This window comes from Geotrypetes seraphini, chromosome 2, assembly GCF_902459505.1.
Source record: "Geotrypetes seraphini chromosome 2, aGeoSer1.1, whole genome shotgun sequence".
In the NCBI taxonomy this organism is placed as follows: domain Eukaryota; kingdom Metazoa; phylum Chordata; class Amphibia; order Gymnophiona; family Dermophiidae; genus Geotrypetes; species Geotrypetes seraphini.
This window is the reverse complement of record NC_047085.1, coordinates 96,513,420-96,538,325: the sequence shown is the minus strand read 5'-3', so window position 1 is coordinate 96,538,325 and position 24,906 is coordinate 96,513,420. Positions and strand designations below refer to the sequence as shown.

Below are 24,906 nucleotides of genomic sequence, written 5' to 3'. Positions count from 1 at the left end.
CCTGGCTGGGCCTCCGCATGTGCGGATCGCCGGACTTGATGGATCGAGGGTCTGATCCGGAGATGGCAGTTCTTATGATATAATTGGAGGCTTTTTTAATATAATTTTTCCAGTCATGCACTAATTTTCACAATGCAGTGGTACTGATATGTATGAGCCCTATTTAGGACAAAGTAAGGGATAGATTTTGTAAACAGCACCTTAACTGGCAGCCCACCAACAAAAATGGTACTAGCCATGTGTCAATCGCACTTAGGCGCCATTTAAAGAACTGCGGCTAATGGCACCTACCACAAAACTTAGGCATCTGTAATGTAGGCCAGGGTTTTACTGGTCTACATTTTAGACGCCTAAGTTCTTTGAGAATCGTCTCTAATGATGCCTAAGGTTGTCTCCACCCCTAATCATGCCCAGTTTGACCTTAAGCACCGTTAGATGCCTCCTTAGATGCAATTACTTTGTAGGCATCTACTTTTTTTAATGAGCTTTTAATCAGTTAACTGCGTGGTCAATTACCACACTGATTAAAACCAATTAAGTTAGGTGGAGGTATGACACCTACTGCCACCTAACTTATGGTATTGTTTATAGAATCTGAGAGGCATAATCACAACTTTAAAACATCCATAAATCTGCCTAAGTCAGCACTTGGATGTCCTAATAGCAGAGACGTCCAAATGCCGATAAAAACCCCCCCAAAAAATCCCCCCCCAAAAAACTTTCTAGACGTTCAGCAGCACTTCTAAGCTTCTGTGCATCCAGAACTCAAAGGGGCGTGTTGGGAGGTGTGTTATGGGTGGGCGTCAGACAGGCTTAAACCTGGACGTCCTGAAGCAATAATTAAAGTTTCCCCAGGATATCCTAGGCGAAACATACATGCCAAGACTTAGACAAATGTAAAAGAGGTCTAAGTGCCCCAAAGGTGACCACACAGACAAGATGACCACTGGAGGGTTTAAGGCATGACCCTCCTTTACTTCCCCAGTGGTCACGACCCCCTCCCACTACCCAAAGAGCGGGGAAAAAACAGGCTTCTCATCAACTGATCGCAGGAGAATCTTCATCAGCTGAGCCAGTTTTTGGGAGTCCTGCCGGCTCAGCTGATGGGGGATTCGCTAAAGTTAAAAGGGAATAGATTCCGTACAAACGTAAGGAAGTTCTTCTTCACCCAGAGAGTGGTAGAAATCTGGAACGCTCTTCTAGAGGCTGTTATAGGGGATAACACCCTCCAGGGATTCAAGACAAAGTTAGACAAGTTCCTGCTGAACCAGAACGTACGCAGGTAAGGCTAGACTCCAATAGGGCACTGGGTGTGAGTAAACTGCTGGGTATGATGGACCACTGGTCTGACCCAACAGCGGCAAATCTTATGTTCTCATTAAGCATCAGGGAGATCCAATTCCTCTCTCTCTCCCTCCCTCACACTCACCAATCCCGCAGCCCGCTACACAGAGACCCCTGCCCCACATGTCTGTAAAACTGGCTTTGTGCGTTTTTGATGTGGACATTTTTAGTTTTGAAAATGGCCAAAAAAGATAGATGCCCTAAGGACCAAAACGTTTACATAGGTCATTTTCAAAAATAAAAGATAGACATCTGGCTGTTTTGAAAAAGCACAGTTACTTACCGTAACAGGTGTTATCCAGGGACAGCAGGCAGATATTCTTAACGCATGGGTGACGTCACCGACGGAGCCCCGGTACGGACACTTTTAACTAGAAAGTTCTAGATGGCCGCACCGCGCATGCGCGAGTGCCTTCCCGCCCGACGGAGGAGAGCGTGGTCCCCAGTTAAGATAAGCCAGCTAAGAAGCCAACCCGGGGAGGTGGGTGGGTCGTAAGAATATCTGTCTGCTGTCCCTGGATAACACCTGTTACGGTAAGTAACTGTGCTTTATCCCAGGACAAGCAGGCAGCATATTCTTAACGCATGGGTGACCTCCAAGCTAACAGAGAGGGAGGAGGGATGGTTGGACATTAGGAAAATAAATTTTGTAACACAGATTGGCCGAAGTGTCCATCCCGTCTGGAGAAGGCATCCAGACAATAGTGAGTAGTGAACGTGTGAACTGAGGACCAAGTGGCCGCCTTGCAGATTTCCTCGATGGGCGTGGAACGGAGGAAAGCCACAGAAGCAGCCATAGCTCTGACCCTGTGGGCCGTGACAGCACCTTCCAGTGAGAGACCGGCCCGAGCATAACAGAACGCAATGCAGGCAGCAAGCCAGTTAGAAAGCATCCGTTTAGAAACAGGGTGCCCCAGACGGTTAGGGTCAAAGGACAAAAAGAGCTGAGGTGAAGTGCGGTGAGCCCTGGTACGGTCCAGGTAGTATGCAAGGGCCCGCTTACAGTCTAGCGTGTATAACGCCTGTTCCCCAGGATGAGCATGGGGTTTAGGGAAAAAGACAGGCAATACAATGGACTGGTTGAGGTGGAAGTCCGAGACTACCTTGGGAAGGAATTTAGGGTGGGTACGCAGAACCACCTTGTCATGGTGAAAAATAGTAAAAGGTGGGTCGGCAACCAGTGCATGCAGCTCACTAACCCTCCTGGCAGAGGTGATGGCAATGAGGAAAAGCACCTTCCACATCAGAAATTTGAGTGAAGTAGTGGCAAGAGGCTCAAACGGAGGTTTCATGAGGGCTGATAAAACCACATTCAGGTCCCAGACGACTGGAGGAGGCTTCAGAGGTGGTTTGACATTGAAGAGGCCTCTCATGAACCGGGAAACCAGTGGATGAGCCGTGAGAGGTTTTCCGAGGATAGGCTCATGAAACGCAGTGATGGCACTGAGGTGGACTCTGATTGAGGTAGACTTGAGGCCAGCGTCGGACAGAGAGAGCAAATAGTCCAGTACAGTTTCCACCGCCAACGAGGTGGGGTCGTGGGGATGCAGGAGACATCAAGAGGAGAACCTGGTCCACTTCTGATGGTAACATTGGAGGGTGGCCGGTTTCCTGGAGGCATCCAAAATGCGACGGACAGGCTGAGACAGATTCTCTGGAGAGGTCAGCCCGAGAGAAACCAAGCTGTCAGGTGGAGCGATGACAGATTGGGATGTAGTAGAGACTGATGCTGCTGCGTAAGTAGAGTAGGAAACACAGGAAGAGGAATGGGCTCCCTGGAGCTGAGCTGGAGCAGGAGGGAGAACCAGTGTTGGCGAGGCCACCGAGGAGCGATGAGAATCATGGTGGCTCTGTCCCTGCGGAGTTTGAATAGCGTCCGCAACATTAGAGGCAGTGGAGGAAAGGCATAGAGGAACCGATCCGTCCAGTTGAGCAGGAATGCATCCGGGGTCAGACGATGAGGAGAGTAGAGTCTGGAGCAGAACTGGGGCAGCTGATGGTTGTGAGGAGCTGCAAAGAGGTCCACCTGAGGAGTGCCCCAGAGAGCAAAGATGGATTGGAGTGTGGGAGGATCCAAGGTCCACTCGTGAGGTTGAAGGATGCGGCTGAGATTGTCGGCCAGGGAGTTCTGTTCGCCCTGGATATAGACAGCCTTGAAGAAGAGACTGTGGGCCGTGGCCCAGGTCCAGATGCGGAGGGCCTCCTGACAGAGGAGGGGAGATCCGGTGCCGCCTTGCTTGTTTATGTAGTACATGGCGACTTGGTTGTCTGTGCACAGGAGAAGAACCTGAGGATAGAGAAGGTGCTGGAAGGCCCTGAGAGCATAGAACATGGCCCTGAGTTCCAGGAAATTGATGTGATGTTGACGCTCCTGAGGGGTCCAGAGTCCCTGGGTGCAAAGATCTCCCATGTGAGCTCCCCATGCATAGGGGGAGGCATCTGTGGTTATGATCATGGAGTGAGGGGGTAGATGAAAGAGTAGACCCCTGGAAAGATTTGAGGAGTTCAACCACCATTGAAGAGATTGCTGAAGAGACGATGTCACAGAGATGGGATGAGAAAGAGGATCCATGGTCTGTGACCATTGGTTGGCTAGAGTCCATTGAGGTGTCCTGAGGTGGAGTCGTGCCAGAGGAAGCACATGGACTGTTGAGGCCATGTGGCCCAGGAGGACCATCATTCGCCGAGCAGGAATAGAGCGACAAAGGAGCACCTGACGGCAGAGATGGAGCAGGGTTCGTTGGCGGTCTGAGAGAAGAAACGCCCTCATCAGAGTGGTGTCGAGGATGGCACTAATGAACTGAAGTCGCTGTGTGGGAAGGAGATGTGACTTGGGGTAGTTGATCTCGAACCCCAGGAGATGGAGGAAAGAGATGGTGTGTTGAGTGGCTTGTAGCACAAGCGGAGACGTAGGAGCTTTCACCAACCAATCGTCCAAGTAAGGGAACACCTGGAGGTTGTGAGACCTGAGGAAGGCCGCCACCACAATAAGGAACTTGGTGAACACCCTGGGCGATGATGCGAGGCCAAAGGGTAGCACTTTGTACTGATAGTGGTGGTGCTGTACCTGAAATCGGAGGTAGCGACGTGAAGTCAGATGGATTGGAATGTGAGTGTAGGCCTCTTTGAGGTCTAGGGAACATAGCCAGTCGTGATGAGAGAGAAGAGGGTAAAGCGTGGCAAGGGAGAGCATCCTGAATTTTTCCTTGACCAGACACTTGTTGAGGTTCCGAAGATCGAGGATGGGATGGAGGTCTCCTGTCTTCTTGGGAACTAGGAAGTTACGGGAGTAAAATCCCTGATCCCTTTGGTCTGGGGGTACCTCTTCGATGGCATTGAGAAGAAGAAGGGATTGGACCTCCCTCAGGAGGAGGGGGGATTGAGAGGAGTGAGAAACAGACTCTATGGGAGGATTGTCTGGTGGAAGAGTCTGGAAGTTGAGAGAGTAGCCGTGGCGAATGATGTTGAGGACCCACAGGTCTGATGTAATGACCTCCCAACGGTTGAGGAAGAGTTGAAGGCGGCCTCCTATCGGCTGAGGAAGAGGCAGTGATGGTGGGAGACTGGCTATGCCCTGGAGAAAAGAGTCAAAAAGGCTGAGATGGTTTTGACTGTGGGAGAGGCTTGGCAGGTTGGTGAGACTGTAACCGTGCCTGAGTTTGGTGCTGCTGACGAGGCCGGCGAGGCTGTTGGTGCTGAGGCGGGTTGAGAGGTCTGGCCGAGAACCTGCGTTGGTAGGAAGACTGCTGTTTGTAGGGGCGAGCAGGTGGAGTCTTCTTTTTAGGTTTGATTAGGGTATCCCAGCTGGTCTCGTGTGCTGATAGTTTCTGGGTAGTTGAGTCCAGGGACTCCCCGAAGAGTTCATCACCAAGACAAGGTGCGTTAGCCAGGCGGTCTTGGTGATTAATGTCGAGGTCAGAAACTCTCAGCCAGGCCAAGCGCCTCATGGCAACAGCCATGGCAGATGCTCGAGAGGTCAGCTCAAAAGAGTCATAAATGGATCGCACCATAAATTTCCGGAGTTGGAGCAAACTGGAGATTTGTTGTTGGAAAACCGGGATCTTACGCTCAGGGATGTACTTTTGTAAGGAGGAGAGTTGTTGCACCAAATGCTTCATATAGAAGGAGAAGTGGAAGGTGTAATTATTAGCCCTGTTGGCAAGCATGGAATTTTGATAAAGGCGCTTGCCAAATTTATCCATTGTTCTGCCCTCTCTGCCAGGAGGGGTGGAGGCATAAACACTGGAGCCCTGGGTTTTCTTTAAGGTGGACTCCACTAGAAGGGATTCATGGGGTAGTTGAGGTTTGTCGAACCCCGGGATAGGAATGACCCTGTATAAACTATCCAGTTTTCGAGGGGCACCCGGTACCGTGAGAGGGTTTTCCCAGTTTTTGTAAAAAGTTTCCCGTAAGATGTCATGGACGGGTAACTTTAAAAATTCTTTGGGAGGTTGTTCGAAGTCCAGGGCGTCCAGGAAAGCCTGGGACTTCTTAGAGTCGGATTCCAAAGGGATCGACAGAGCCGCCGACATTTCCCTGAGAAATTTCGTGAATGAGGACTGTTCAGGTTTGGAACTGGCATCGACCATCGATGGTTCCTCGTCCGTTGAGGAAGCCTCATCATCGGTACCGGGTGGGGATTCTTCCCATAAGTCCGGGTCCCTGACGTCGGTGTGTGCAGGACGGGACGGTGGTGCGGACGGCTCAGTGTGGCGAGTCTTATAGAGAGATTTGCCAGAGCGCATCGAGACGGTACCGGGGGAGGAAGACCGATGCCGGTCCTGGTCTCGGGGGGACTGGTGTCGGTCTCGATGTCGGGGAGGGTTGGCATCAGAGCGTGTTTGTACTGGAGGATTAAGTGGTTCAGCAGCAAGTACCGGCATGGAGGTGTTCAACGGTACTGATAGTGTCGACACCGGCGGTATGGTGCGAGGCTCGGGCCGGTCTGGTACCGGAAGTAGTGGGGCCAAAATTGCGGGCAACAAGTGCTGGAGTTGCTGTTGTAGTTGCTCCTGCAATTGGCTTTGGAGTATGGCTGCAATGCGGTCGTCCAGAGGGGGCACTGGTACCGCTTTTTTCTTTGTCGGTACCATAGGTGCCGCTCCATGCTCCGGCGATGAGGATGCCGATGACGAGGCACTCACCGAAATTGGGGTGGAGCGTTTGCGGGGTCGGCGTGATGCTGGGAGGACCAGCGTCGCCGGTGTGGCAGGAGGGCGCCCAAGGGAAGTGGAAGGCTTCTTAGCCGGCTTACCTGGTGCCAGCGACCCCGAGGAAGGATCAGGCGTCGTCGAAGTAGTTGGTGCCGACTTTTGCGGCGCCGTTGACGGCGCGGCCGATTCCATGGCAGATCCGGTACCGAAAAGGATATTCTGTTGGATCTGTCTATTTTTCAAAGTACGTTTTTTAAGAGTAGCACAGCGGGTGCAGGTGTCAGCCCGATGCTCTGGACCCAGGCACTGTAGGCACCAATTGTGCGGGTCAGTGAGAGATATCGGGCGTGCACATCGCTGGCACTTCTTAAAGCCCGGCTGAGGGGGCATGAAGGGGAACATGGCCTCCGCAAAATCAAAACCGGAGGCCTGTATGGTGGCCGAAAAATAAAGAAAAAACAAAGTTTTTTTTTTTTTTTTTTGCAAGTGAGAACGGAAAAGAAATCCGAAGGAAAAAGAAGAAAAAAGAAAGACAATTTCGCGAGCGGGAAGGCAAAATCCGATATTTCAACAGCCGTTGAAAACACATGCGTCTTCTTCGCTCCGCGGAAACGAAGAAACTGGGGACCACGCTCTCCTCCGTCAGGCGGGAAGGCACTCGCGCATGCGCGGTGCGGCCATCTAGAACTTTCTAGTTAAAAGTGTCCGTACCGGGGCTCCGTCGGTGACGTCACCCATGCGTTAAGAATATGCTGCCTGCTTGTCCTGGGATAATGGACATTTTCTATACTAGATTTCACATCCTATCGAAAATCCCCCTTCCTGGGTCTAAGTGTTCCTGAGCAAACGTATGCATGAGCCAGTTAGTGTGTGCTAATGAATAAGCACTGTGTTTCCAATACAGCAGGGAAAATGTATCAAGAGAGTCAGAAAAGAAACTTGGCTGTAATTGAGAGACTGACTCAAGTAAATTAAACCACCACACGAGAAGGACCCGCTATACTGTAACTCAGCTCAGAGATATAAAACTCTGAAGAGGGGGAGGTTACCCCCTCTTGGGGCAAGAGTTTATCATCCAATCATAGCATAATTATTGGTAAAAGCGGATCCAACTCAAAGGTGTAAAATTGATTGATAACTGTATATATAGCTCTTAATGGTAATACTTTCAAAAAGGAATTCCAAAAGTAATTGCGCTCAGGTTGTCACTAGAAATGTGAAAGCTTACTTAACTTATTTGCAAAAAAACAGCTCATCAGACCTTAGACTTAGAGGGGATGGGCGGACCCGCTATGCCTAAGGCCTGATTGGTCCAGGCTTCTAGAGCCTGGGCCAATCAGGCCTTAGACTTCGGCGGGATGGGCCAGGAAGGGGCGGGCCCACCTCATTTCGACCAGGCGTGCCTGCCGGCTGGACGGGCAAGACCCATCTGGCCGTAAGAACAGGTTAGTTTGGTGGGGTGGAGGTTTGGAGGTTGTTAGCGCCGGGGGGGGGGGGAGGGTGCGTCTTCGGGCAGGAGGGATTGGGCACCCTTCCTGCCAGCGATCGGACAGGCCGCGGCCCGCTATACTTATAGCGGCAGAGAGATCCCTTGCCGCGATAAGTGTAGCGGGCCGTGTCTAATCTAACCCGATTCTCTAACCAGCGTCTGTAACATGGACGCCGGTTACAGAATCGGGGTTTAGTGTAGGCTGATTCTGAATAGGACGCCTCTCCCGGGCGTCCTATACAGAATCAGGGCCTAGGTGTCTTGCGGGCCTCGCCTTCAATATAGGCGGCCTGCCTGGGGAGCATTTTTTTTAAAAAACGTGCATCCCGATTGGCTGATTAGACAGCTGTAGGACGCCTACAGCTGCCTAAAATCGGGACGCACTTTTGGAGAATCAGGGCCAAAATGCATACAGCAGCTTAACACAGACTGACTGAGAAGGCCTCATATAACAAAGTGAAATCTGTACACCCTGCTTTACAATGTTGGAGATTTCATTGAAAAAAAAAAAAAAAACCCCAGGAGGTGCCAAACTACAGATATTACCTCCACTGAAAATTAGTTAATAGAGTCCTCTATGATCCATAGTGGTGTTATTAATATAACATGAACAACCATATTTTAGACATGTCATAGAAGTTGGAAATGAAACATAAAGGCCAGTACATTTCAAGTTTCAAAAGTATTTTAGAACAGAATCTGCCAACATACAGGAGAAAAAGAGGTTTATGCATCGAGTGTGTGCAGCATAAACATCCATTTTAGCAAAATAAACACAGAAAATATTGATGAGATCAAAACTACCACATGACTGGGTATGTGCTGGCACATACTCGATTAGCCTTGTGACCTTAGAAACATATTATAAACTAAACTAAAACTTAGCTTTGTATACCGGATCATCTCCAAACATGGAGCTTGATTCGGTTAACAGTATTTTAAAAAATCAAAATGAAGGTAAGAAGGAAAAAAAGCCAATAGGTCAGAGAAGGCAAGGCTAAGAGTGATTTCCAAAATGATTAGAAAACAGAATTGTTTTTAAAGATTTACGAAAAAATTGAAAGGAACTAGAGACCATTAAGGTAAGAGGAATTCCATTCCATAATTCTGTTATTTTGAAGATAAAGGATTGGCTGAGTTTCCTAGTTGCTTTTATTCCCTTGATTGAGGGAAAGGAAAGCTTGCATTGTTGGGTGCTTCTTGCAAGACCAGATCTATAAGCATTCCAAGATAAAGGGACAAGAGGAGCAAAGATACCATAAAGGATCTTGAATGCAATACAGACACATGCTGTCACACTGAACAGCTTCCCTGGCCAGCTTGGTGTCGGAGAGGACAAAAGCCAATGAGAGATTTAAGGGGGCAACATTCTATAACCCCTCCAATGGAGTGCTGATTACTAGCAACTGTTTATCAAATCCTAAACGTGCTTGGTAAAGGTGTAACTCAAGACGTCAATCTTTTAGGACATAGTTGATATTTAGTCCCCTTTTGAAATGAGGAATACATGTTTATTTTTAGTTCATTTATTTAAGCATTTATATACCACTTATAGTCTAAGTGGTTTACATTCAGGCACTCAAGCATTTTTCCCGATCTGTCCTGGCAGGCTCACACTCTATCTAATGTACCTGGGACAAAAGGGGATTAAGTAACTTGCCCAGGGCCACAAGGAGCAGTGTGGGATTTGAACCCACAACCTCAAGATGCTGAGGCTGTGGCTCTAACCACTGCACACTTGTTCCACCCAAAACACACCCAGATTACATCCCCTATCATTTGCATTCTTTTGGGTTTCATACGTGCATATCCCAGTTTTGTAAAATGAAGACTTAAATGTTCATCGTACATAGACATCTCAAGTGCCAGTTTCTGCATGTATCAAACACGAACAGGTCTTGTAGAATGAGGATCAAAATGTAATAGAAAATAATTCTTGCTTTAAAAATATATGTTTTCACAGCAACAGATGTAATCTGTGTCTGTAGACTAGATCCTTACAGGAGGCATTAAATTACAAGAGCGCTGTTTCAACTTTCAACTAGAATTATTATTAGATCTGTTGACTTAAAATTCAGGCACTTGATTCATTATCTGTGACAGATGAGAGTGAGAAAGTTTTAGCAACAGAATGACCAATGAGTGTCACTACACTGAAACTGTTCAATAAAAAAAAAAAATGGATTGATAAAATATTTGTATCAATGAGCAGTGAAAAAATAAAATCAGAGCTTAGTATAACTTTGGTGAAGTAGGAAATAATCCTCTTGCAGGGACCTACCCAACAGGGAATGCAATATCCTCTTGCTAACATTTAAAAAGGAGATAGAGCAGTTTTTAAACTAAGATGAGGGGAAGCAGTATTGGTATTGGGCAACCGCTTTTTTTAAATCAGGAGCAGAAATCCTTGTTTTGCATTACAGAATACAAACTCAAATCTAAAAATCTCTTTTCAGAGCACTGCACTCTCCAATGGCCATCTTAGATGACCTGCTATCCATCCATAGCAAACTGGTCATCATATAGAACCAAGTCATCACACTAGGGCTCTTTAACTTCTCATGTTACCCAAACAAAACTGGATCCCGGCAGATTTCATCACTTCACTATCAGACCTAGGTTTCCAGCTAATGGCCCCTCTTACCCACTCACTCTGTGGGTCACATCCTAGACCTAATCTTTATTCAAAAAGACACTCCACTCACCACAGGAACTCCTGGCTGCACCACCAAACCAGTACCGTGGTCTTATCACCATCTGATCACATTAAACCACACCAACACAACGAATCAACTGTCAACCAGGAAGCAAACCCAACATAAGAAGATATACAACAACGATGCTATCAACTTAGAGAATCTCTCCACAGGCCTTTCCAACCTAGTGGGAACATTAAAACCTAATTCTGAATCTATTGACTGCTGTGGACTGGCATACTGAGGTAAAAACCCTATATGAAGGACTAGTGTCAGTCAAAGAGATCAAATACTCCTCCCCATGGTTTACAGACAATTTTAGAACAGAGAACTAAGGAAAGCAGAAAGCAAATGGCACAAATCCAGGCTTAACCTGTACTGCCTTTGTTATTTTGCTGCTGTTTGCCATTCTCAATAAAGATATGTTTAAAAAAAAAAAACCAGTGATAGGTTCAAATGGAAGGAACTGCATGAAGAAAATAAAAAAGCCACCCTAGAGGCTAAAAAGATGTACTACTCCCAACAACTATTAAAGACCCCCAAAAAACATTTTTAGACTAACAAAAAAGATACTCACAACATCGCAAGGAGATGCTTTAACACTGAACTCAGCAGTGAAACGCTCTCAGACTACTTCGCTGACAAAGTAGACAAAATACAGTCTCACCTCAACTCCACCATGCTAATAATGATAATAATAATAACAGCTTATATACCGCAGGACCGTGAAGTTCTATGCGGTTTACAATGATTAAAAGATGCTACAGATTGAGTAGAATTAAGAAAGTTAAGGGCTAGTGATAAAACAGCTCTAGAGATCAGATATTGTGGACTAAGATTGTACAGGTCAGTTACCTGAATACTTCAGGAACAGATATGTTTTTAGGTTTTTCCTAAATTCCCCATAAGTAGTAGGCATAAGCAGTTGTTCCAGGTCTTTACCCCATAATGCTGCCTGATGCTACAGACATCGTCCCCCTGTGACTAGACAAGATAGTTAAAACTACAACTTGGAACCTAACTTGCTTCGAAACTGTCTCCCACAGTGACATCACCAAGATACTAGACACTATTCACCCTTTTGGCTCCAACCTAGACCTTTGTCTGCCATGCCTCCTAGTGGCTGTGAAAGACGCCTTCCTCTCATCAACACCTCTCTACAAATAGGCATAGTGCCCACAAACTGGAAGTTATTAGTTATCAGACTAGTCTTGAAAAACCCATATTAGAGACTAATGTGCCCAGCAGCTTTAGACCTGTCTCAAACCTATGTTTCATCTTCAAGATCCTGGAAAAAATAGTGTTAAACCAATTACACTCCTTCAGCAATGAACAAGGAGCCCTACCTACCTTCCAATTGAGATCCAGGAAATTCCAAAGTACTGAAACTGTCCTTCTCAACATCATCAGTGACTGCTGAAGTGGAAACTCATGTATAAGGGTAATGATGTCTTTCTGGTGCTGCTGGATATCAGTGTGGCATTCAATACTATTGACCATGCTCTCCTCATTGCATGGCTCTCTAAAATTGGAATCCGACATGCTGTGTTACGATGGCTCACCTCCTTCCTGAATAACAGATCCCAAAGCGTACTGCTCAACTATGCACTGTCAAAACCGAAACTGATCAATTATGGTGTTCCCCTAGGGAGCTCTACTATCCCCCTTATTATTCAATCTCTACACTAGACCTGCCTAGACATAGCTCACAAATACCAAATACAGATTCATTCCTTTGTGAATGACAGCTAACTAAACATACTGCTAGGAGAAATCTGTGATACCCAAATCACGAAAAGTCAAACTGCCTCTTGGAAATCAAGAACTGGATGTCCATCAAAAAATTACAACTAAACGCTTCCAAAACTGAACTTTTTTGGATCTGTAAAGAACATTGCAACTGCACCCGTCCTTCGCTATGCTGGGACTCAACTTCCATAACTGCAAAAGACCAAGCACACAGCCTAGGACAAGGGTGCCCAATACGAGGATCAAGATCGACCAGTAGATCGCGATGGCAAAGTGAGTCGATCACGGAGCCCTTCCCGGGCTCCGTGATAGACTCGCGTTGCCTTCACAATCTACTAGTCGATCAGCCTTCCTCTCCCCGACTGCCTGGTGAAGACAGCCTCTTTCCCTTCCACTCCCTCTTGTCCACAAGTGAAATGAACCTAGGCGGGGGGCTCTAACACTGCGTGCGCTGGCTTCCCTTCTCCGAAACAGGAAGTTATGTCATTCCTGTTTCAGAAGAGAAGGGAAGCTGGTGCGCGCAGTGTTAGAGCCCCCCCCCCGCCTGAGTTCAGTTCCTCTAACACTGCGTGCTCCGAAAAAGGAATGACGCACCTTGCAAGCTCCGGCCTCAGGGTGCGACACTCTTGGTAGCTGGCTGCAGCCACAGACGTGACCACAGCGGCACGTATCTGGACTGCCAAAGGAGTAGGGAAGGACGCAGCAGTCCTGCTCTGAGCGTCGCCTTCCCTCCATGTGGAAAGTTTCCGCTCGTGTCCGCCCCCGAGGAGAGCACCGCCGAACATAAATGGGTGAGTGCCGCTCTCCCCACCAACTTTTCTGTCACCCTCTCCCACTCCAGCATCCCCAGAACCAGAGAAGGCAAGTGGCTGCGTCCTGTTCCTTCACTGGGGCTTCTCCAGAAGGCAGGGCAAGTGACCCTTGGCCACTAGCCGGCAAGTCAGAGAGGTCCAAACTGGACCTTGTAACTTGTGGGGTGATGCCGCCCTTTACCTCCAGCCTGGCTACCAAACATGAAGGCGGCAGAAGAAGCACAGTAAATGCCATGGGCTTCCGAGAGAAGGGAAGGAAAAGAGAAACCAGACCATGGATGAAGAGAGAAGGGAAGGAGACAGATGCCAGACAAGGGGCAAGGAAGAAGAGCAAATGCCAGATAATGGAGGCGGGAGGGAGAGACAGAAGAGAAGGAGAGCAGAAAAATGCCAGGGCATGGGGGGAGGGAAGGGAAATTAAGGAGATAGATGTCAGATCAGAGAGAAAGGAAGGAGAGGAGACGCCAAAGCATGGCGGGGGAGGAAGAGATAGAAGAGAAGGAAAGGAGAGAGATGCCAGGCCATGGGGTTGAGTAGGAAGGAAAGGAGGAGAGATATACCAGAGCATAAGAGAAGGAGTGGAGAGAGAAAAATGGAGAGGGGGTGAAGCTGAAATGAAACATGTACAAAGGAGAGAAGGGGCACACTACAGACATTTTATTGGGGGTGGAGCATGGTTGGGGGGAAGGTCAAGGGGCCCAGTGGACTTGTGTGCCTAGGAGCCCTCGACAAATTAATCCTGCCCTGCTTGGGGGCCTGTTTCCCAATGGCTGTGACAGTGGCTTTGGGGAGGGCAGAGAGAAAGAAAGAAAGGGGGCAGGCAGGAAGACAGAGAGAAAGAAAGGGGGCATGAAGAGAGAAAAAAAGAAAGGGAGGCAGGGAGAAAGAAAGGGCAGGGAGAGAAGAAGAAAAAGTTGAGGTCTGGAGGAGAGGAAGCATACCGGCTGAAAGAAGGGAAGAAAGATAAGTTTGGATGCACAGTCAGAAGAAGAAAGTGCAACCAGAGACTCATGAAATCATCAGACAACAAAGGTAGGAAAAATGATTTTATTTTCAATTTAGTGATCAAAATATGTCTGTTTTGAGAATTTATATCTGCTGTTTATATTTTGCACTATTGCCCCCTTTTACTAAATCGCAATAGTGGTTTTTAGCGCAGGGAGCCTATGAGCGTTGAGAGCAGCGCGGGGCATTTAGCGCAGCTCCCAGCGCTGAAAACTGCTATCTCAGTTTAGTAAAGGGAGGGGGTATATTTGTCTATTTTTGTATGCCTTGACCTCTTTGAAAAACCCCTGGAATATAAATGATAATTAACATTTTGTCTGCGTACAGTGTGCTTTGTGGTTTTTTTTTTTATTTTATTGTTGGTAGATCATTTTGACTTGGCCATTTTAAATGTAGCTCGCAAGCCCAAAAAGTGTGGGTACCCCTGGCCTATGAATACTCCTTGACTACAACCTATCACTTTCTAACCACATCTCTTAGATCGTATCTTCATCATTTTACTACCTGCGACAACTCTGAAAAATACAGAACTAATTTTCTGAGCCTGACTTCCCCCAACTGCTCTATGATTTAGTCCCCTCCTGCATGGAATACTGCAATGCACTATTTAACGGTCTCACGGCAAAGAACATAGACTTCTAAAAAACAGAAACACTAGGTCAGAGGCAGACAACTGTGGGCCCATAGGTCAGTCTCTTATACATGGGTCGTTACAGAAGCTGGCGGCAGTCACCAGTGCACACAAATGCACAGGCAGATAAAAGGAGATTCAACGAAAATGTTGTGCACACTATCCCAAAATGTTCTCTTAGACTTCCTCAGCTGGTGGCATGATTGTTGCAGTTGTCATACCCTGAAGAAAGGCATAGCACAATAGCTGAGACGTCTGTTCCACTAACTCAGACTCAGCAAAACCCTGACAACTGTAACAACCTATCCCAAAATAGTCCATCTCGTTCCCCTTAGCTGTGTATACTTCTTGATGAAAAGGAAACAGAGGCTCTAGGAAGGAGGAAACAATTGAGCCACTGTACAGTATAGAAAATAAACTGGAGCTTTTTACTATTTCCATGGAGCTCAGACACAGGAGGTAGGATGAAGTACACTTGAAAGGGAAAAGACTGAAGGACTGGGAAGGGGAGGGTAGAGAAAAGTAGCATAAGAGGAATGAAAATAGGATGCTGTGGATAGAGAGAAAAGGGGCGCTAAAAAGCTGTAAGTGGGAGAGAAATACAGATGCCTATGAGACAGGGGGTTAGGAGGAAAGAGGCAAACTAAAAATGGGATGAGGAGAGAGCTCTAAAAGTGTGTGTGTGTGTTTGAGACGGTTTGGGTTAGGGCCCATATATTCATCTTGTCAGTGTTTCCCTGTCTCTATAAAGTCACATCTTGCCTCAATTCCAGACTATTTTTTGCTAAATGTTCCTCTTGTTTTATGAATTTGTAACCCCTGTAATAAGCAAATGAGTTAGCTAGTTAGGTGCCATTGACTTGTGTTTGAGTCCTAGAGATTTGAAGAATTACAGATCTAAAATAGATCTGTTTTGTTCTAGTCCGATAAGGCCCTCCAGCATCATCCCCATGGTAAATAAATGGGTTAAAAAAAAAAAAAGAAATAAAGTACAGTAGTAATAGGATACTGTACATAAGCACACTGGTAGAAAGGTACTGCTGACATAGCAGGCAAAATATGCAGACAGATAGCACAAACATGACAAACAACAGTCAGCAAAACAACAAAAGGATTGTTTAACAGAAGATCGGATGTATCTGGAATATTGTGTACAATTCTGGAGGCCACATTATCAAAAAGACGTGCTGAGAAATGAGTCGGTTCAGCGAATGGCCACCAGGATGGTCTCGGGACTCAAGGATCTCCTGTATGAGGAACGGCTGGGTGAGTTGCAGCTATACTCACTCGAGGAGCGCAGAAAGAGGGGAGACATGATCGAGACGTTCAAATATGTCATGGGCCGTATCGAAGTGTCAGAAGATATCTTTTTTCTTAAAGGACCCATGGCAACAAGAGGGCACCCATTGAAAATCAGGGGTGGGAAACTTCATGGCGACACCAGGAAGTATTTCTTCACCGAAAGGGTGGTTGATCATTGGAATGATCTTCCACTGCAGGTAATCGAGGCCAGCATGGTGCCAGATTTTTATTTTTTTTATTTATTTTTTTTTTTTTTATAATTTTCAAATTAACAAATCAAGATACATCTTGTACAGAAAGTGATTACAACAAAAAGAACAAACAGAAACATAATGGATTATATAGAAATCAAATATTTGTATAATCTCTCAAGTCCACCATTTTGATCCATGATGTGAATTAAACGGAATTTTAACAAAGAACCATATTATAAAAGATAAGTGGTACGTGGTTAACTGAAATTCCAGGCGCCTTATATCTAAGCCCTCATTCTTTCCCCTTTTCCAGGCGAGACATGGAGAGAAGTGCCGTTAACTGATTTGGTTCAAAGAAAACATATTTTTGAGAGTTGTATTGAACTATACACTTGCAAGGATGTCGAAGATAGAAAGTTCCCCCAAGAGCCATAACACCTGGTTTTAATAATAAAAACTCTTTTCTACGTCTTTGTGTATCTCTTGCCAAATCTGGGAACATCTGAATCTTTAAATCAAGAAACTTTTTCTCTTTATTTTTAAAAAATAATCTCAAAAGCCAATTCTTATCTAGCGTAATAGCCAGGGTAACAATCAATGTAGCAGGTATTGCTATTTCTTTATCAGATAATTCAAGTAAAGCAGATACATCAATTGGCCCCTGCGTTTTTTCTTGAAAATCCTTATTTTTACTAGGCAAATAATAGACCTGGGAGAAAGGAGGTAATGAATCTTCCGATACTTCCAATATCTCCAGCAAATACCTTTTTAACATTTCTCTTGGAGTCACTGTTGAGATTCGTGGAAAATTAATCAATCTTAAGTTATTATTCCTAGAGAAATTTTCAAAAGTCTCAATCTTCCTTCTTAAATTTATATTATCCTTAATTAAGGTGTCTTGAAGAAGCTTTGAAGATTTAAGTTGATCTTTAATGCACTGGATATCTAGTTTTGATTCTCCCAAGTCTTGTTTTATCTGAAGAACTTCTTTCTCTTGAGTTTTTATTTTCCCCTCTATTTGAAGATGGTTACTATTTACTGTTCTAGTCAGATTGGCAATCAAATCCCACAAAGCTCCCATTGTAACTTCTTGGGGCTTTACAAGGTCCACAGTTTGCAAGTTTAATAGTTGTATATTAGGCTCACCAGCTACAGGAACCTCTCCTCTCCGTCCCTCCTGTATTGGAGTTAATCCCAGCGTTGTTGTATCCTCAAATACACTCAGGCTCTGCTGCAGTCCTTGTGAGCCTGAGTCGATGTTCATCTCACCGTTCCCTGCAGCCTCTGGGGGAGAGCTCACGCCGACTTCCGGCTGGCTCCCCACTCCCGGGGAACTGGTGGCTCGAGGATTGGGAGGAGGGATTCTCGTGTCGGGGCTCAAAGAGATCTCATGAGCCCGAAGAGACGCCTCGAGTCCGTTACCGAGGAACGTCCCAGCCGGGGACACCACCGACGTTCCCATGACGCCCTGCATCCGTCTCAGCAGATCTTCAATATTGCCTGAGGAGGTTGAACCGGGACGCCGCGGGGCCGAAGAGGCTCCCTTTCCCCTCCTTTTCGGCATGGTAAGAATTCTGCGGTATAACCGCCTAAAGAAAAATTTCTTTTAATGATGATTTGCGGGCGGTTGCTCAGCGCTCCACAACCGCGGCCATCTTGGATCCACCTCCTTACTCTTTTCATGGTGCCAGATTTTAAGAAAAAATGGGATAAGCATGTGGGATCTCTTCAAGGAAGAAATTAGGGGGGTGAGCCATTAGAGTGGGCAGACTTGATGGGCCGTGGCCCTTTTCTGCCGTCATTTTCTATGTTTCTATGTTTGTAGTTTAATAAGGGCTCCTTTTACTAAGCTACGCTTGCGGTTTTAGCGTGTGCTTAGCGCGTGCTACATTGCCGCACACGCTATACGCTAATGCCTCCATAGAGCTGGCGTTAGTATTTTCTGCGTAGTGTGGGGGTTAGCACGCGCTAATCTTCAGTGCGTGCTAAAAATGCTAGCGCAGCTTAATAAAAGGAGCCCTAAGTGTCCAAATAACAAAAACAATAATCTTAAAAACAATGCGCAAAGGATGAATGCAGTCACAAGTGACCCAAAAACCAAATAGTGTATAAAATATAAATGACCCACAACAGGCTGTGTTTCGGCAAAATAAAAATGCCTTCCTCAGGGATCTCATAGGGTCTTTGGCTGTCTTGAATATAAAAACATAAGTCACAAACAATCCAAGTAATGAAAAGGCTACAAACAGCACAGTGTTGTGACTTTTATGTTTATATATTCAAGACAGCCAAAGACCCTATAAGACCCCTGAGGAAGGCATTTTTTTATTTTGCCGAAACACAGCCTGTTTTGGGTCATTTATATTTTATACACTATTTGGTTTTTATCTTGTGGGTCACTTCTGACTGCATTCATCCTTTACAGATTGTTTTAAGATTATTTTTTTAGTTATTTGGATGCTTATTAAACTACAAACTGGTACATCTGATCTGTTCCACAATCTTCTTGTTGTTTTGCTGCTTCATTTCCTTTGTGGAACCTTTTTTTTTTTTTTTTTTTATTGATAAACATTTATGTTTAAATGATTTTTATTATTCCAGCAGTAAGAAGCAAATACAAACAGTAGTACCATCCAGGAAATAACATTTTCAACAATATAATCAGTTCCCCTCCCATCCCCTTGTGGAACCTTTTGGTGCTATTTGGATTTTGTTGTTTTATCTTTTGGACTTTGCACCACAAATAACATAGTTAGCCATACACTACAGACAGGCCCTCACACTTAATGCACATTGGGAACACATAAGAACATAAGAATTGCCACTGCTGGGTCAGACCAGTGGTCTATCCTGCCCAGCAGTCCACTCACGTGGTGGCCCCCAGGTCAAAGACCAATGCTCTAAATGAGTCCAGCCTCACCTGCATACGTCCCGGTTTAGCAGGAACTTGTCCAGCTTAGTCTTGAAACCCTGGAGGGTATTTTACCCTACAACAGACTCTGGAAGAGCGTTCCATCTCTCCGCCACTCTCTGGGTGAAGAAGAACTTCCTTACGTTTGTATGGAATCTATCCCCTTTCAACTTTAGAGAGTGCCCTCTCGTTCTCCTTACCTTGGAGAGTGTGAACAGTCTGTCTTTAGCTACTAAGTCTATCCCCTTCAGTATTTTGAATGTTTCGATCATGTAGTAATGCCAATTATCAAGGCTTCAGCCCTGGCAGTATCCCCTTTAAATACTTGATCAACAGATATGATCAGTCAGTGGAGGTCAGCTACCTGGTTGGTGAAAGTTTGGAGAAAGTTCTCTAGCAACTGCTCTTGAAATATCGGACTCCTGACGAGCAGCTTGTGCAGCCTGGTCAGCAGCGTCACCTTTAGCTCTTGCATGCGCGGTTCTAGAAAAAGCAGAAAAACATTTATAAGTACAGTCAGTAATTTATCCACTATGTTCATACAGCATTTTAGGAAGGAAGAATGTTGTTGCACATTAACAAGATAAAGCAGTAGCATAAAGGATACATTAAGGGCTCCTTTTACTAGGCTGCGTTAGCGTTTTTAGCGCGCGCAGCATTTTAGCAAGCGGTAAATCTGCGCTACGCGGCTAGAACTAATGCCAGCTCAATGCTGGCATTAGCGTCTAGCGCGCGGGGCAATATAGCGTGCGCTTTCTCACGCGTTAATGCCCTAATGCTGCTTAGTAAAAGGATCCCTAAATAGGCAACTGACAAAAGCGATTTCATGAAAATTTTTTTCCCCCTCATGTAACATGTTCTGCAGCTAAAGTGATCACTGACCTCAATTTATCAACAAAATGAATTAAAATGAGTTCGTACAACCTCTATACAGGCCATCAATGTTATTAAAAGCAACTGTAACCCTCCCAAAATCCTCAACTCAAGAGTAATTTTCAAACACCCTGCACAGGGACAAAAGTTGATCATTTTCATCCCAAGGCTTTGTATCCATTTTACGCTAACTGTAAAAATGACAGTGGGTGCAAAGTACAGTCCCTTGTACCTGCTTCTTGTAGTTAAGTGCCATAGACTCATGCTCAAGTCCTAGCAACTTGATGAATTGTGGAAGTAAAATGAAATCGTTTTTGTACTAGTCTGGAAAGGTCCTCCAGCGTCATCCCCATGGTTGTTTTCAACATGTCCAGCCATCTGATTGCAGGTCGCTCTCTTTGCCTGGCTCCTTCGATCTTCCCAAACATGATGTCCTTCTCCGGTTATCTCTCTCTTCTGATGGTGTGACCAAAATAAGACAGACATAACGTCATCGTTTGGGCTTCGAGTGACATAGTCGGTGTGATCTCTTCGTGAATTGATTTGTTAGTTCTTCTAGTGGTCCATGGCACACCTAAAATTCTTCTCCAGCACCAAAGCTCAAATGAGTTAATCTTCTTTCTGTCTTGTTTCCGTAGTATCCAGCTTTCGCATCCGTAACTGCTTCTTAGGCAGGTAAAATTTTGCTTGTAAAGCATACAATGATTTGAAATACTGTCTATGCGTGTACTTTTGCTGCATTAAAGGTGGGCAATATTGAGACTGCCAATGCAAATTGCTTTGAAAATCTGTTTTCTTTGAGCACGGGATATTGCAGAAACCACAGAACAATGCGTAAAGCATTATGCATTCTGTGGTCTTTATTCACCATCCATCAGCATGAATAACATAACTAAACCTTATTTAACAAAGAGAGGAGGATGAGTGGCTGTGGGTTCAATTTAATATAACAGTGAAATTAATTTTGTTGAATATGTGTCTGTCTTGGCAAAACCTGAGGAAAATTATGGCCAGTTAGTAGCTGTTTAAGTTTTATGGAAGACAATGCCAGGATATATATACTGATGTTCATGTCTTTGATTCTTAATCCTTAGGCCTTGGTTTCTGATTGGTTTGTAGTGTTTCTAAATTTTTGATAATTTGGTTCAATATACCGCTATTTAGACAATTAATTAAGGGGTCCTTTTACTAAAGCGCTAACCGATTTAGCGTGTGCTAAAGATTAGCATGCGCAAAATGCTAAGGCGCCCATAGAATATAATGGGCGCATTAGCATTTAGCGCGAGCTAATCCTTAGCGCACGCTAAATCGGTTAGTGCGCCTTAGTAAAAGGACCTCTAAGAGAGATAATAGAAGAAAAAGTTACATCAATACCATTAGAGTGAAAAGTCCTATAAAGGTCTATGCACCTACTAAGCTGAAGCAGTTACTGCTGTTTTCTAAGAATTTGACTCTATTGATCAAGTGATCAATACAGTTTACAATGTAATCAACATAAAACAATACAAAATCAAAGACAAAAATAGTCCAGCCAACATAAGAACAAAGCAAGGCAGACGTAACTCAACAAATCCACCTCAAAATTAGTACAAATGTAAAGGTTTATACTGTATTAATGGACTATTTAAACCCTTTTCCATGTTACTTGTTCCTTTATTATGAATGATGGCACTAGTCTGATCCATCACCTAGTTTTGGGGGATGGGGAGGATGTATCTACTTTATTTCAATAACAGTCGCAGAAGAGCCAGATTGGTTAATGATCTGGTCGACATTCAAAATGATTTAACCACTGCTGCTTATTTGGGGCTATCTGCTAACTGGCGGCAGGCATCCTAACGTTCAACACTGCCAACTCAAGTTTCATGTTTCAAATTTCAAGTTTAATAGTTTCTTGATATACCGTCTATCATACATCTCTAAAGGTTAATAGTATAAAAAGATAAAAACTATTAAAATTGAAGGAATTTCACAGGCTGAGCTGAACTAACATGAAACCAAGAGTAATAAATACCAGAGTAAAAGAAAATGGCCAGTAAAAAAAAAAAAAATCTATTTCTTTTGAACTAAAGCTACATGCCAGAGCAAACAGTGCTGCATAGTTTGAATGCAGGCACATTTCTTTCCGCTCTCCTGCAGGTATCAAGCACCAGTGACAGCTGACTGAACACAGTTTTCTTATGCTGTTCGATGCCACTCCCCCACCCTCCACCCAGGCCTCATAGTTCACCACTTACTCAGGCCAATCTGGCCAAACAACTGATCATGGACAGAAGCTGGTAAAAGCATCACTGGATTTTTGCCTCCAGCACACAAGGAGACAGCAGCCTTCCAAGGATGGAAGGGATAAGATTGATTTAACCAGCTTACTTAGATGCTGGCAGGGAGAAGGGTGACAACAGGACAAGATTTAGGACTAATGACCTGATAAAGGACCTGGGAAAAGTGAAGGAGAGAGGAGCTATTTGAGTGTATAATCTGCAGTGGACTTCAAATGAATATCTTTGGGAGATGGCAATCATTCAATTTAAAAATATTCAGAATGGAAAATACAATTAGGCAAATATACTTCTACTTTCATAATTTATTTGAATTTTGATTAAATGCTTCTCCAGAGGTACAACGCGTTGTACACAGTAATTTAAAATAGATAGGAGACAAACATATTAAATAATTAAACATAGACCAACAAAACAAACATACTTATGACATGAAAACATTGGGGAAAAAAGGGAAGAACTACAATTTATTACAAAAGAATACATAAAAGGAAAATACAATAGGGAAGGGAGACAAATTAAGTAATGTGGAAGTAAATACATATGTAAGAAATCAATTATAGGCATCTTTAAAGAGAAAGTATTTTAGGCTACTTTTAAATTTCTGCAAGTTTTGTTCGGCTCTGAGGTACAGAGGGAGAGAGTTCCAAATTAATGGGGCAGTGACAGAAAATGAGAGTACAAGTACCAATTATTTTTAAAGATGGGACATTAAGGCAATGTTGAGAGGCTGATCTTAAAGTTCTGGGAGGGTCATAAGGAATTAGTAATCTATCTATGAATGCAGAGTATTAGTCTGTATAGTTTTAAAGGTTAAAAGAACAATTTTATAGGTGATCCGGTGTGAAATAGGCAGCCAATGAGCTTTTTGTAACAAAGGGGTGACATGATCAAATTTTTGGAGCCTGAAATAATTTTGATAGCTTTATTTTGTATGAGTTGAAGACGCTTTAAATATTTTTCACACAACCCTTTATATAATGAGTTACAATAATCAATTTTAGATATTATGAGGGAATGAATTAAAACATTAAGAGAATTACATCAAGGAGAGGGACCAAAGATCTGATCATCCTAAGTTTGTAGAAACAGTTTTTGACCAGAGTATTAATTTGGGGACGGAATGAAATTTTCTTATCAATAAGAACACCTAATATTTTGGTTGTTGAAGTTGATTCAAGAGGGACATTGTCAATGGAAACCGGTGCAATTACCGTAACTCTAAACCTTCTTTCCATAGAAAAAGAATGGTACTTGTTTTAGAAATGCTTAAAGAAAGCATATTTGTATTTAGCCAATCGTGAATTTTAGCTAATTTAAGATTGATGGAAGTGATATCATTTTGATTAGTGGGATCAATAGTGTGAAGAAGTTGAAGATCGTCGGCATAAGAACATAAGAACATAAGCAATGCCTCTGCTGGGTCAGACCTGAGGTCCATCATGCCCAGCAGTCCGCTCACGCGGCGGCCCAACAGGTCCAGGACCTGTGCAGTAATCCTCTATTTATACCCCTCTATCCCCTTTTCCAGCAGGAAATTGTCCAATCCTTTCTTAAACCCCTGTACTGTACTCTGCCCTATTACTCCCTCTGGAAGCGCATTCCAGGTGTCCACCACTCGTTGGGTAAAGAAGAACTTCCTAGCATTCGTTTTAAATCTGTCCCCTTTCAACTTTTCCAAGTGTCCTCTTGTTCTTTTATTTTTCGAAAGTTTGAAGAATCTGTCCTTCTCTACTCTCTCTATGCCCTTCATGATCTTATAAGTCTCTATCATATCCCCTCTAAGTCTCCTCTTCTCCAGGGAAAAGAGACCCAGTTTCTCCAATCTCTCAGCGTATGAGAGGTTTTCCATCCCTTTTATCAAGCGTGTCGCTCTCCTCTGAACCCTCTCGAGTAACGCCATATCCTTCCTAAGGTACGGAGACCAATATTGGACGCAGTATTCCAGATGCGGGCGCACCATCGCCCGATACAATGGCAGGATAACTTCTTTTGTCCTTGTTGTAATACCCTTCTTGATTATGCCTAGCATTCTATTTGCTTTCTTAGCGGCTGTTGCGCACTGTGCCGTCGGCTTCATTGTCATGTCCACCATTACCCCCAAGTCCCTTTCTTGGTTGCTCTCATTCAATAATATCCCTCCCATCGTATAGTTGTACCTCGGGTTTCTGTTTCCAACATGCAATACTTTACATTTCTCAACGTTGAACTTCATCTGCCATCTCGCCGCCCATTCCCCCAATTTGTTCAAGTCCCTTTGCAATTCTTCGCATTCCTCTTTAGTCCCAGCTCCACTAAATAGTTTTGTATCGTCCGCAAATTTTATTATCTCACACTTCGTGCCTGTTTCTAGATCATTTATGAATATATTAAATAGCAGCGGCCCGAGCACTGAGCCCTGCGGAACACCACTCGTGACCCCCATCCAGTCCGAGTAGTGGCCCTTCACCCCTACCCTCTGTTTCCTA

At 44.6% G+C, this 24,906-nt stretch overlaps 1 protein-coding gene across 2 annotated transcripts in view; it reads right to left on the bottom strand.

Annotated features, from left to right (window-relative positions):
• JPH1 (junctophilin 1) overlaps window positions 1-24,906 on the bottom strand; it is a 235,427-nt gene that overhangs the window by 42,901 nt on the left and 167,620 nt on the right. For both annotated transcript variants that reach the window (XM_033933309.1, XM_033933305.1), the window contains one exon: window positions 19,651-19,769. In XM_033933309.1, coding sequence (XP_033789200.1) covers window positions 19,651-19,769 — 119 coding nt within the window. The remainder of the gene's footprint in view (window positions 1-19,650; window positions 19,770-24,906) is intronic.